Below are 13,420 nucleotides of genomic sequence, written 5' to 3'. Positions count from 1 at the left end.
ATTCAAAATGAGCGTATACGTCCAGTTTTTGTACCTCCTGGATTTCATTATTAGATATTTTAAAGATAATTCAGTTGAGTGAAATGGGGTTATTCTGTCTCAACAAAAGGCTGAGAGCCTCTGGTTTTTAAATTTGTGCCTGTGTGATTCAAGTATGAGGACATTTGAAAGTACTCCAATGCAGGTGCAACAATATAAACATGAAATAAATAGGGCAATTATATAACAAAAAGGATTTAGACTCAAGCAGCATCACGGCAACAGATGATCATAGCTGTTGAAGAGAACAGAGAGGGTGTGTTTTGTTTGTTGTGAAAGGGTGAACTGCGGGGCTAAAGAGTGTTTAAATCAGGCAGATTTAACTGTGGCCATGGATCTTAAAAATTTATAAAAAATGATTGATTGCACATATGCCAAAGCATGAATAATACAGAACAAGACTGAAGGTTTATTGCATTTTCTTTATTGACAATAAATTGCATTAAAATACACAAATTAAGGGTGTGTGTATCTAACACTTGGTGCTTTTGGGATTTCATTTTTCTTTCCTCCTGTTAAAGATGTAAATCTTTGAAAATATGTAACAAACGTCAAGCTTAATTTATTCGGAAAGTACATTTATGAAACAGCTGGGCACTGTAGTCTTTAGTAAATATCAAAACATGACAAAATAGTTGATTTAGAGGTTAATTTGTTGGACAAGCAGCCAGTTAATACGCATTTGCCTGCTAGAGATTACTTATGATTACTTAAAAAAAAAAAACTTTCTCAGTTATTCCCATTATTTTTATTCATTTATTTATTTTAGCATTTTTGGCTGCTGTCACATTGGGTGGAAGCGTGTTGCGTTTTGGGGCCCAGAACTGACCATAAATGGATGAGACCAGTGAGTACTAAGCTATCAGCTAACATTAGCAAGGTAGATATTAAGCTAGCTCTAGCATGCAGACCAGAGCTAGGTGGTCTGTGTGCAAACATTAAAACATGAGCACAGATTCTTGGATGGGCTGTCTGGGCAGTGTTCAAAGCTAGCTGTCAATCAGGGCGGACACACCCCGACTTTTGATCTATGTCAGTATCCAAAGAAATAAGGTATACAGCAACTTTATTTCTTTTAATTTAACAGGCTGTAAACATGGTTTTAAATGCAGTTAAGTGGTCATTAGAGGAACTTAAATCTTTGTCAGTTCAGAGTTTTTCCATCTCCAGAGGTTTAAAGACTGCAAATACAAAGAATATGTTAGTGTGCTCATAACCTTAGAGTTTGCCTATGCAGACAGCATTTAGTTGATTGATCACTCACTTCTAATCTCTGTATTAATTTGATAAAAGTAACAGGGGTATTTATTCATTTTCTCCACTTTGCTGCCTCTCAAAACCCTCTAAAGCAAAACTGATTGCACTTTCCTGATTTTGTAAGGAGGCCTTTTTCAATTCAGATTTTTTTCTTTTTCTTTCCTTTCTCTTTTGGATGATGGTTATTGTGTCTGAAGCTCCTCCTGGTCAAACCTGATATCTTTCAAAGAGCTCTTTTCTCGATGTTTTGATGCACTTGGCAGCCCCCCCATTCCCTCCCAGCCCCCCACCTCACCACTTTCCCTCGTTCTCTCTCCCTTCTCTCCCTGTCTCTGGTGCTCTCTCTGTTAATGCCCCCACTGTCATAGCATCTACAAGTTCCAAAACACATTAGACATTTAATAGCCTTGCTCAGGTTGCATTGATCCTATCAATACAGCTCAGAATGATACACATCTCTGTTGCTGCTGATTTCTGGCCTCATTGTTTTCTGTTACATCTCTCTTTACACTAAACTATACATATATTTTTATATCCACCTTTTGCCTGTGCTGTGACCACTGTATCTGCAATATGTTTAAACAGGACAGCTTCATATTCAATTATGATATATTTATAATGGTCCCCAGTTGCCAGCAACTGGAATAAATTATCCTTTTTTTCATGTTCCTCAATTGTGCATGCAGTATTAGCCATCATCAAACTGGCTCAAGTGTGATGTTTTGAATATGTAACAGATGATGAATGTATAATCAGCCAGGAGATGTTATGCATAACAGCTAAGTATTAGCTGAGAGATCTATATGCACGAGCAGCCTTAGTTTCATCAAGCATCCAGGTATTATCTCCCCCCTTTTTTTTCTTTTCTCAGAATACACGATGTGAATCTGCTTGAATGAGGGTCAGTTTATTTGTAATGAGGGTTGTGGCGCTCTAAAGATCTGCCTGCTGTATTCATATTCAAATTCCATCCTCTAATTTCTTTTGTTACAAAATTTCAATGTAAGACTTTCCTCACAAGCTCTTTATCTTCATTTGTTGAGGTTAATTATCAAGTATTAATCCCATCTTGATTGTCACGTTAAGTTGGTTGGAAGCTTGCTCTTTTTCTTTCTTTATTTTTTCTCACGAGGTATTAAGTGCTCCTGGCAGGTGCTCGCGCTCCAAGCCTGCGTGAAAGAAATATGAGCTGCAATGTCAACTGAACTTGTCACAGACAAGCTGGGATGAATTAATGATAAGAGAGCAGAGGTGTGTTTTAATGTTTTCTCTCTCTGATGGAGGGTCTCAGCAAACGTATTATCGCATACTGTACACCTGCTGGTTTTTGTATAAACATGAAACAGAAAAAAAGTGGATTAGAGATATGGTGATGCATTTATAGAGAAAATCACGGTCCGCATTTTAAGTTTAAAGAATAAAAACTATATCAACCAGCCTTCTGAGAAAGATTATAGTTAAATGTGTTTACACTTTTTCCATATGGACTTTAAAATTGTCTCATGTGTTTTTTTTCCGACTTGCCTTTAAAGACTTTCGGCTCTCTGGGGCTTTGCTTGATTCTATACTTTTTATTCAGATGAAGAAAACCTATTTCTCCTTTGAAAGACCTTCATTTTAAGTCATTTTTTAAAGGGATTAGAGCGTCTGCAGAAAATGATGGAACGTCTGTCGCTTTTCACCACAGTTCAACAAGCTCAGTGATAGAATGGGACTTGTATTAGTTATTCCAATGTTGATTCGGGCACAGATGATTTTGAATGATCAATGCCACGAGTGGAACAAAAATCACTTGCTTGTTTGATGGCCCCTTGAAGTCTACAGGAAAAGGGAGGGCTGTTCTTTCAACTGCTTTCTCCCCCCCCCCCCCCCCCCCCCCCCCCCATACACACACACACACTTTTTTGTGATTATTTATTTTCAAATTGTCCCTTAGGCTAATGTTCCATTTTGGCATTTCACACCTCCCTCTCCCATAAATGAACCATCACAGCCATAAATCACTGGACAAACAGAGACTTGTGCAAACCCTGAAAGGTTCAAAGATTTATGTAACACATTCATGTTTTCCACTTCCTCATTTTAGTACTCCACGGGTAAAGCCTAGCTAATAAAAGGTCCTATTAATATTTCCTGTTGCTTAGCAACGGCAGGCAGCAAGTAATAGCATTCTGTGGAAAAATAGATGACCGATAAGGAAAAATTCAATTCTTTTCTCATCTCTTGGGAGAAAGTGCCTTATTTCTCTGGCAATGTGATATGGAACTGTAGTTGTATATTAAGAAATATCCTAAAAGAAATATAGGTTATTTTCCAATTTCACCATTTTAGAGGGATTTTTGTTGCAGCCCAGAATGGCAGCTCATCTTTTTTCTCTACCCCGATAATGTCAATTAACCTGCCAGATTAAGCTAAGAGGAGGATAAGATTTGACTTAATTTCTGTCTTTTTAATCAAAAATTCTAAAGGGATGGTGTCAAATAACACAGTCACTGGACTTTAAAAAGATCAGCTATGTGGGACAAATTGCATTTCATTTATATTGCATATGTAATTTAAACTTGTTTTGCACGAACACAGATCAGCTTCTGTTAAGTGCCATGTAAAACCCGCTCTAATAATACTTATCACCCTGATCACAGGTAACAGAAGAAGATCGTTGCAGTAGCAATTTTCAATTTAGATAATTCATCACATCATATTTCAAAAACATCAGAGTGAAATATGTGTTATCGCACACATGTTGTTGTCATTGTCCTCCTCTTATAGATTTGATAAACCACAGCGTTCAAGCAAAGAACAGAAGCTAAAGAAACAAACGCAGATTCAGCTGCAGCACATATCTAGTGTTATGAAGCAGATCCAAAGATAAGGGATTTCATATTACACTTAGCCACGCGCCCCTGCTGAGATTTATCATGCCATGAAATCATGCCCATATTGCACTATGCCCTATCTCAACAATCCATCAGCCCATTCTGCTTTCACCACCAGGAATATTCAGCTGTGGCGGCAGTGGAGAACTATCCCATGTCATCTCATGCTCGGACGCCTCCTCTGCTGTGTCACCGGCCACCAATTCAACGCAATACTGCCACTCTTTCTGTTAATGTCTATAAGTGTGGCTTCATTCACAGTGATTACAGTGCTGTCGCAAGCTAGTTGCTCTTGTGTTTGCCTTCCTTTCTAATACCAGACATGTATTCTGAGCTGTTCTTAAGCAAGAAACACCTTCCTCCTATTGTGCAATCACTATAAAAAAAGAAGTTTTGTAATCTGTTGCCATAATGTTTAAAACTTGAGGATGAGGTGAAGATCAGACATGTGTGAAAGTCTCTGGGCAAGAGGATTTTGCACACATCTATAATCTTGGCCTGACCTAGGCTTGCATGATGCACACAGCACAATATTTTTCTTTAAGAATTGCATGGTTTTTGTTGTTTCTGTGTTCATTATTTCTGCATGCTGAATTTTTTTGTTGTGCAAGTATGGGCGCACCCACACACATGCACACAAAGTGCATTTGACACGGCAGTCAGGAGTCTCATTAGTGGGAGCAGAGGAGCCTTGCCTTCTGCTGTCAAGAGTGTGTGTCCCTACCGCTCCTCACAACCGTCTCCTGCATGTCATGTCAGGCAAGGCTCTGATTCTCTGACGCCGTGCTTTGTGAGGTGAGCTCAGAGACACGCCCGGGCTGAGAGAGAGCTAGGAAAGGAGAAAAAGGGACTGTGAGAAAGAACAAGAGAGACAGAATATTTAAAGAAAAAAAAACATAAGGAACTAGAAAGAGAACTGGAGGGGAGGAAAGAGGCAGAGACGTAGAGAGAAAAAGAGGAGAGAAAGAAGCAAAGGAGGTTCTAACATTAGCAGTAATGAGGAACATGGAGGCTGGTGCCGAGGGGGACATCATGACATTACTATCTGCAAATCAACCACTGCCTTTTTGCTGCTACTGATTCACCCTGAGAGATGTTCACGGTGGTACTGTACTTTTCAAAGCAACAGTCAGCCACCAGTGAAAATGCTTCAAGGTGAACTTTAATTACATCATTATTATTAATATCCTTGTTTACTTTTTTATTACTTTAATTCACATTTTGTGCGTTTAAAAGTCCTTCCTGCATTTTATGTGTTGGTATAGACTGTTTTTGGCTTTGGGATTTATAGTGGCAAATTCCATTTCAACACTGCGGCTACTTTAGGCATTCTTTGAGTAAACTGCTTTTTCTCTCTCATAAAGTACGTGCTAAAACTCGTAATTATTCCCTTATACTGCTGGTTTGTGAGGTATTGCTGTTTTTCTGCCAGATTAATTACAGGATCACAGTTCAGCACGGGAGGTGCAAGAGCAAGTGTTTGATATTTTTCCTTTTGACTAGCATGTAATTGGAACGATTGAAAGTGACCTTAAAGTGTCTTGTTTTGGCAACACGGTGCCATTGCCAAGCTAATAAATAAAATGAGGTTTTAATAGTGTGTTAGTAAATACAGTTGGCTGGTACTGTACCTGAAACAGGGCATCACACATTACATTAAATCAAAGCCACGTTGCCTTATGGCGTAATATAGATAATAAAATGTAGTCTTGACAACTTTCAAAACAATTTCTTACAACAACACTGATTCCCCTTCTAAAACATCCTGGCATCTATTGCTCATCATGTCTCTGTACTTAGCATCTGTCTGATGTCACAAGACGGCAGATACAGCATTTTGCCTCTGCCTTTATAGTTAAGTAGAGTATGATTCATGAATCCACTCTCTTCTTCTCAGCTTGTGTAAATGACCCTCTTGGGTATATATAAGCTTGATAAACCAAAGACATGGATGAAGGGAGAGAGACAGAGGGATGGAGTGAGGAGGAGGTGGGAGGGGCGGGAGGCTCGACGGCTCTTTGAGGAACAGAGTTGTTAGCGCTTTGCCCTCGGGGTGAATGAGAAGTAGCTTTGAGGGCTGAGAGACCCAGGGTTGGCTCCCCCACCTAAAGGCGTGTTTACCACCTTGTTGCGCGGCGGCTGTGCTTTTGAAGGATCATTCTTGAACGCGCCTCTAATTAAAGCTGTCATGGCTGGGTGCCTGCAGGGATAATGTTCTATTATTATAGTCATTTGTTTCAATTAAACGCTGGCTGATTTTACAATAGCAGCCGTGAACCTGTGTGAGTGAGCCATCACTCTAAACAAGATGGCTCCAGTCAAGCAGGGAGTGAGGAAAGACACGTCTCGGGACTCACACGGGCATCGATCAGTGAATATCGAAACAGGGCGGGGCGGGAGTGAGAAAGAATTTGAAACCTAAATTGGACAGATATCGTGTAGCATTGAGAAAACAAAATACCCCATCGTTTAATTAACTTTTAGTTTTCATTTACAATTTGAAGCTAGTCAACTAAAAGTGAATTGACTCCAGCTCCACAGAAAGTACTTAATTAAAAACTGACAGATTTATTTTAGATGGCGCTAACAAGTTAAAACATGACAATTTATTGATCCTATAGCATCCACAGATGGGTTTATTATGAAGCTACAGTAATAAAGCCTGCATAGCAATCAACAAGCTTATTTAAATGATGAAACAGATGCCACTCTGGTATAATCATCAAAAGGACAGAGCAAGGTTAGCTGTTTTACTCGCCTCTGGTGCGCATCTCTCCTCTTTCTCCTTGTAGCTGTGTATAGGACTCTCTTCTCCCCTTCTCTCATCTCTGTGCTGGTGGTCAAATCCCCTTAGCTAAATCAAATGGTGCAGGCAATTGGAGCAGCCGTGAAACCATTTCAAAGGTAAGGTCAGCAGGAGCAGGGGAACAATGGCTTTGTGATATTCCATCTCGCACACAATGTGCTACACATAATTGGAAAGCCTTTGTTATTTGACTCCCATTTGACTATGATGTACAAGATGTGAATACAAACACGACAGGCGTAACGATGGCAGAGGAACACGTTCACACAGAGTTTCCTGGCTTTACATCACAGTTTAGGTCTGCCTGGCTGCTCATCACCAAAAAGTAATACCTAACTGTCCCCTCGCTAACTTTGCTAACTTTGATTTTACTACTTAGGTCGTGTGGCTTTTTTCTCTTATAGTTTCTGTACTTTTTCTCATGTTTTCTCTTTTTAGCTTTACCGCGGCGTATTTCCTTGGTGTTGTACAGAAAACAGCTACATTTCTGAAGGTTAGGCACAGATACGGCAATACCCAGCAGAGAGGAGGAATCCAACACTGTAAAAGTATTAAAAAAAACCATTCTAAATTTTAGATGAGTTATCAGATTTACTCACTCAAAATGATAACATGATTTTTATGTTGTGTCACAGATTATAAAGCCAGTGCTCTTCATGTCAAGACTCCATGGAAAGTCAGTATGTGTTACATGCTAACTGCAAAGAGCACTGACCAACTAAATCGTGTTACTCACTGTGCACTCCCACCTCTTTCTAGCCTCTTGGATGATACCAATAAGAATTAGCATACAGTACCTATGGCAACCAGCAACCTTTGTCAGATTCTTTCATAATATTTATACAGCCGTCTGCCACTAGCTTTATTTAGCTCTGGCTTGATGGCGCTATGTGATAACTTCTTGGTCTTTCTGTCTCACACAGGTGAAAGCCAAACTAAACGCACTCTGAGACAATTTCAAACAGGATGTTGAAATTACAATTAAATTATCATAGTGGGGGTGTCTTGAGTAATGAGTTCAGGATCTGTTATATCTGGTTTTAGTAACTATAAGAAGATAAGTCAGTCTTTCATACTTTGGAATGGGACAATTTCGTCCTTATATAAAACATCTTGTGTTATTATCTTCACAAAGAGTGGAATAGTTTCTGTTTCTGTACTTCCTGATGACTTACTGCTTCATTAGCTCGAACGGAACATGCAGCTTTAATGAAAATGGGGTTCATGAAATATGAGAGCAAACATAAATAAATACCCATTAAATAAACAAATAGCAAGTAGAGTCAGTGTTTTGGGGGGGGGGGGGTGTTTTTTGTATTTTTTTTTGTTGGTTGGTTTGTTCTTATCTATAGTAAAGGAAGAAACATTGCAACTAACTTTACTATCCCTAGTAATCAATGCATGCGTGTCTGTAAATCCTGTTTATTTATTTATTTTTTGTCTCTACTGTTGTGGGGCTGGCCAAATATTCACGACACTGTGGCGTCTTCCCTCTGTGAACTCCGCTGCTCTGCATGTCTCCTTCTTGTTTACATTAAACATGGTGTGACTCAGATTAAAGGGTGACAATTTTGCCTGGAGGCTGTTGCTATGGAAATGCATCTGCTATAGCTATGATAGGCCATTCATGTTTGATTAATTGGTTTTTCAGTGCTTCTTGGTTTGTGAGGACCCTTAAAGAGCAAGTCCATGGAAAATGGAAAATTAATGGATTTCTGTTTCCTTCGTTTTACTCCATTTTCCTTCCTCCTTCCTTTTTTTGTCTGACTACTTATTTTGCTGGAGCTATTTCCTCATGTTTTAAGAAGTGTAGTGATGGTGTTTTGAATTATGATTGGAAGTTGGAGATTGTCATGGATGGGGGAGGTTTGAGCTTGGTTATTTGAAATGCAAAACGAATGTCTTTGTTCACGGCTGGCTTTTGTGAGCAGCTGCTGAGGCAAACACAGAATCTAATGTCATGTGAATATTACGAGTTTTCAAAGCAGGCCAGAGCTGCTCACAACATTACTTTGTTGTGCATTTTTATTCTACCAATCTACTGGGACCAATTATGATTAGAGTGCTGAGCCTTCATCTCTGAACCTCTACTCGTGTTTATCAAGACCTCATATGCTCGAGCCCTTTAAATTTGATCTTTTTAGCACTGCACTAATGTGTAATGTATTATTTAACTCATAAATGTTTAAAAGAGCTAACAAATGCTAGTTCATCACTTTCTGATCTGTAAATTCCCAAACATTCCCATTTATGCCAGCATTAAAAGCATCCTTTGGTCTGTGTTCATGTTCTGTTCTGATGAATCTTGAAATAAAGCTTTTGATGTCGTTGTTGTTGAAGATCTTATTAGATGGTTAAGAACAGAACTTTATGAGCCTGATTCTGTAACCACTAAAGTATATTTTCCTGGGCCATTCCCAGCAGTTTACAACTGTTTTTTCTGCTTGTGCTTATAGAAGTGTTGGCAATACATTTTCTTTTCCTTTTTACAACACAATGACCATAACATCTCAGTTCATTAATACCACTGACTCGGTGATTGCTTGACCAGGTGCTGAGACATCTGGCTTTTCAAATACTAAGAAAAAAAAAATTCAGAAGCAGTAAATGAGTAAATGTTAACCTCAATACTACACAGGCTACTGTGTCCAAGGGGCCTGCACTCGGTGCCTGTAGCAGTCAATAGGAACCATAAATTGTACTTTCAGCTGTAATAGAGGGACCTATTGAAATCTGATTTCACTGATAAGCCTGTGTGTTATATAGATGAATGGTTAAACAGTGCAAAATTGCTTTGGGATACAGTTCACTGAGTGGCTTTTACATGCAAAAAGCTTGGATACAGTTAAAAAAAGGTGTTAACTTGTAAAGTTGATTTTCTCCTTATTAAATAATAACATGCACTCTGTGTGTTTTTGGCCAGCTGAGTAGCAGAACATACTACAGACATATAATCACTAACACACACACTTATTTGGAGTCTCTACCTGTGTGTGTCTGACACAGGTAGTGTGCAGCTGATTTTAGAGCAGCGTTGCTGATTTTGTTTGCTGTGGCTGTAAACAACATTAAACCCCATAAAAATATGGAGCTCAAAAGATTCTCAACACTCTGTAAGTCTCACAGGCAAACTACAGGGTTTGCTGGCATTCTTTGTAGCTTTATAACTGTGATCAATTTATCGATTTAAAATTTTTAATTATGACTGGATGGATGGATCAGTGGATGGATGGATTATGGCTGCTTTGAGCTCTCAGTCTTTCTTAAAGTATACATTTTGCTTAATTTCTGCTTTCTCACCAAACATCAGGCTCCCTCCCAGCAATCATGTATGCAAAGTATTTTCTGGTTCTGCTAACTGTCAAAAATGTCAGGAAACAATAACCCAAAAAATTTCCAGGCTTCAGATCAGTCAGGGATGTCAAAGACAGCACATTTTAGTTTTTTGTATCTGAGTAGTTAACAGTAGAAGTCATTAGCATTTAGAGAACAAGCATGCCCTTTGATTTAATCTTGCATTTAGTTGTTTTGGTTAGTTTTAGTTTAGATATTTCACTTATTATGCATCTCATTTTCAGTTCAGACCCTGCACAGTCAATTTCAGATGAAGTAATCTGGCTAAAAAGCTGCAGTTTTGTGAGACAGTGAAGAAAGAAAACCTCTCAGCCTGAGGTTATCCGTGAGACCTCTTTTTTCTTCCAAAAGACAACTCCCTCTAGCAATCCCAACTTTTTGCGCATAGTTCATTGTATTATATTTATATTTTATCCAACACATATACACAATTTCTCCAATTAGAACATGTCATCTCCACTTCGAAACATTTGCATATTTGGCTAATTGGCAGTCAGGAGTTTTAAATAGAGAAGATAGTAAAGCTGGTGTTCTTCTCTCACCCCAGATGCAGGAGATGGCTTTGCACCACCACCAACAACAACACCATCACCAGCATCCTGATGGCGCTCATTATGACCCCGCCCGTAACCACACCCTGATAAACAACTCACCTCCGATACTGCCCAACCCCATGAGTGCACTATCCCAGCTAAACCCACAGGTCAGCCGGAGTGCAGTGCCTCATGGTTCCCCCTCACCTCCCGGAAGTAAATCGGCCACACCCTCACCTTCAAGCTCCAATCAGGAAGAGGAGACTGATCCTCATTTGAAGGTACTGGTGTGGCTTCTCTGGCATGTAGTAGTGGCGATAAAGGCTTGGCAGTGCTTGTACCAGGTTGTTAACATGTAATCCGCAGTGCTGAGTTTAAGAGGAACGCAGGAATAGGCATGCTTGAGCTTGGGTATTTGGCTGCCTCGAAAACTCGAACATTGCTGGAGTTGGAGCTATGTCTATTTTTTTCCTTTGAAGGCTTTGAAAAAAGAAACTTTTTGAGATATTTACTTTTAATCTCTTCAAAAAGTTCAAAATCTATGCCCTAATAGCAAAAGGAAATTCTGTTTTCCATGTTACTTTAGTGAATAGCTGTCATTCTAATCTAGGTTTGCTGCTTATTGTTAGACACACAGGAGCTGATATTAAACCCTTTTTAAATTTCTATAATGAATGAAGATGTGAGACATGTTTTAATTGGCGCTTTTTTCAACAACAACATGATCTGTTGCCAGTCCTCCCCAACTTTGTCACTGCTTTACCATGTTCTCAGTTACAGTCTGGTTCCAAAGCAACCACTCCTTCATTTAAATCACTCATTCATTTAAATAAGAAGAGAAGGATAGTTGTTTACATTCATTTGGTTTATGTAAATCTGTAAAACTGCTTTTATAAATTGCCCACCAACCAATGTCTCTGTGGATTTGCTTCGTTTCTGTCAGGGGAATGTGAATGAGTGTATAATTGAATCTGCCACTTCCACAGTGTTTCAGATTCATCTGTGTATTTAACTGCCAGCTCACAGTGATACAGTATAACAAGAAGGGGATCCTTTAGTTTAAAAAATATATATTTCCCAGCCTATACATCTCTGCTGTGCTGTGTGAATAAAAATGATTGCCATCTCTCCTATCAGTAAGTAATTCCATTTGCTCTCTCCAATTCATTCTGAGACCACATCAAAGCCAGAGCAGATACAGCAGGCGATTTAAAATTCCTTTCACCCCTAGCATGAAAATTCAGAATTTATGACTTGCTGAACAACTGCAAAATAAAGATTTGAAAAGGTTTGATACATTCAAATAACAGATGTTATTTTTGACAAAGTAAGGCAGGGAGAAAAACTGCTGTCAACCAGAGTCTATGTGTGTAAATTGTTACTGTCAGTGAATCATTGCTGCAATATCCAAACACCGGGTATTGAACACAGAAAAGAAATTAAGGATTTAATGAAGCTTACATGTTTCACCTGGGCACAGCGCTATAAGCATTCATCAGCAATGCAATTATTCATTCCGAGTCGAATTAGTAGACTCACTTTCAGTGTCAATAAGCTGTTTTGTTTTTTTGTTTTGTGCCACTGATGGTCTTCCAGATCACGGGTGAGAAGCGACCGTCTTCGGAGATGATGAAGCCCAAGCCCAAACCCCAAAAAAAGAAGAAGAAGAAGGATCCAAACGAGCCTACAAAGCCTGTTTCGGCCTACGCCTTGTTCTTCAGAGACACTCAGGCAGCCATTAAAGGACAGAATCCCAATGCCACTTTTGGAGACGTATCCAAAATAGTAGCCTCCATGTGGGATGGTCTGGGAGAGGAGCAAAAACAGGTAGGCTTTGTTTAATATTCATGTATATACACTATGAGTTCTGGAAAGATCTTTTTTTGTTGTTTATCAAACATCTAAAAAAAAAAATACCTTGCAAAAGTTATAAATTCACTCCATAAAAACTGAAACAGTTTTGACCTTGTGGCAGTTGTGACTACCCGATGGCAAGAGGTTAATATCCTTTAAGTAGGAGAAGGAGCATAAAAATGTAGCTTGCAAATGAAAAGCATTTAAAGACAAAAGAGAGAAAAAGAAATAAGCTGGGATGCATTACTATCACCTTTTAGGATGATGCCAGCGTGGTAAAATTGTGAAAAAAGAAAAAGCATAACAAAGAAAAACAGATGCCTATTTACACATTGAGCAGCTTGCGTCTGCCTACCTAACAATTACAAGTTCAGTATTCACTCACCTTCTAGATCTGCTTTTGGGTTCCAACAATTGTTGATGGACATGCTGAGTTTTATTTAGCTGGTGATAATTTTCCTTGGCTTCGCCATTATAATGAGCAACCCGTTTTTTTGAATGTTGAATAATGCATCAGTAAAAACTTGTAATTCTGATTCTAAAATTAAAGAACTACCTGCCACTCTGGGTGATTGCAGCTTGCATGAGAGTGAAGCAAATAACATTTTTTATGCTTTTATTTTATAAAGTGAATTTTCTTGCACTCGGACTTGTAAAGATTTTAACCACCAGCAGTGCAGCTATATTTACCTGAACTGAAT

At 38.9% G+C, this 13,420-nt stretch overlaps 1 protein-coding gene across 2 annotated transcripts in view; it reads left to right on the top strand.

Annotated features, from left to right (window-relative positions):
* The window catches only part of tox2 (TOX high mobility group box family member 2), an 86,500-nt gene that overhangs the window by 61,567 nt on the left and 11,513 nt on the right, over window positions 1-13,420 (top strand). Inside the window, exons 5-6 of one of the 2 annotated variants that reach the window (XM_084929433.1) lie at window positions 10,880-11,146; window positions 12,462-12,692. In XM_084929433.1, the coding sequence (XP_084785559.1) occupies window positions 10,880-11,146; window positions 12,462-12,692 (498 nt within the window). The remainder of the gene's footprint in view (window positions 1-10,879; window positions 11,147-12,461; window positions 12,693-13,420) is intronic. The other variant, XM_084929434.1, reaches the window with a different exon arrangement.

The sequence above is a fragment of the Perissodus microlepis genome, chromosome 5 (assembly GCF_051167445.1).
Source record: "Perissodus microlepis isolate ML-2025 ecotype Zambia chromosome 5, ASM5116744v1, whole genome shotgun sequence".
Classification (NCBI taxonomy): Eukaryota; Metazoa; Chordata; class Actinopteri; order Cichliformes; family Cichlidae; genus Perissodus; species Perissodus microlepis.
This window is presented reverse-complemented; position numbering and strand designations above follow the sequence as displayed.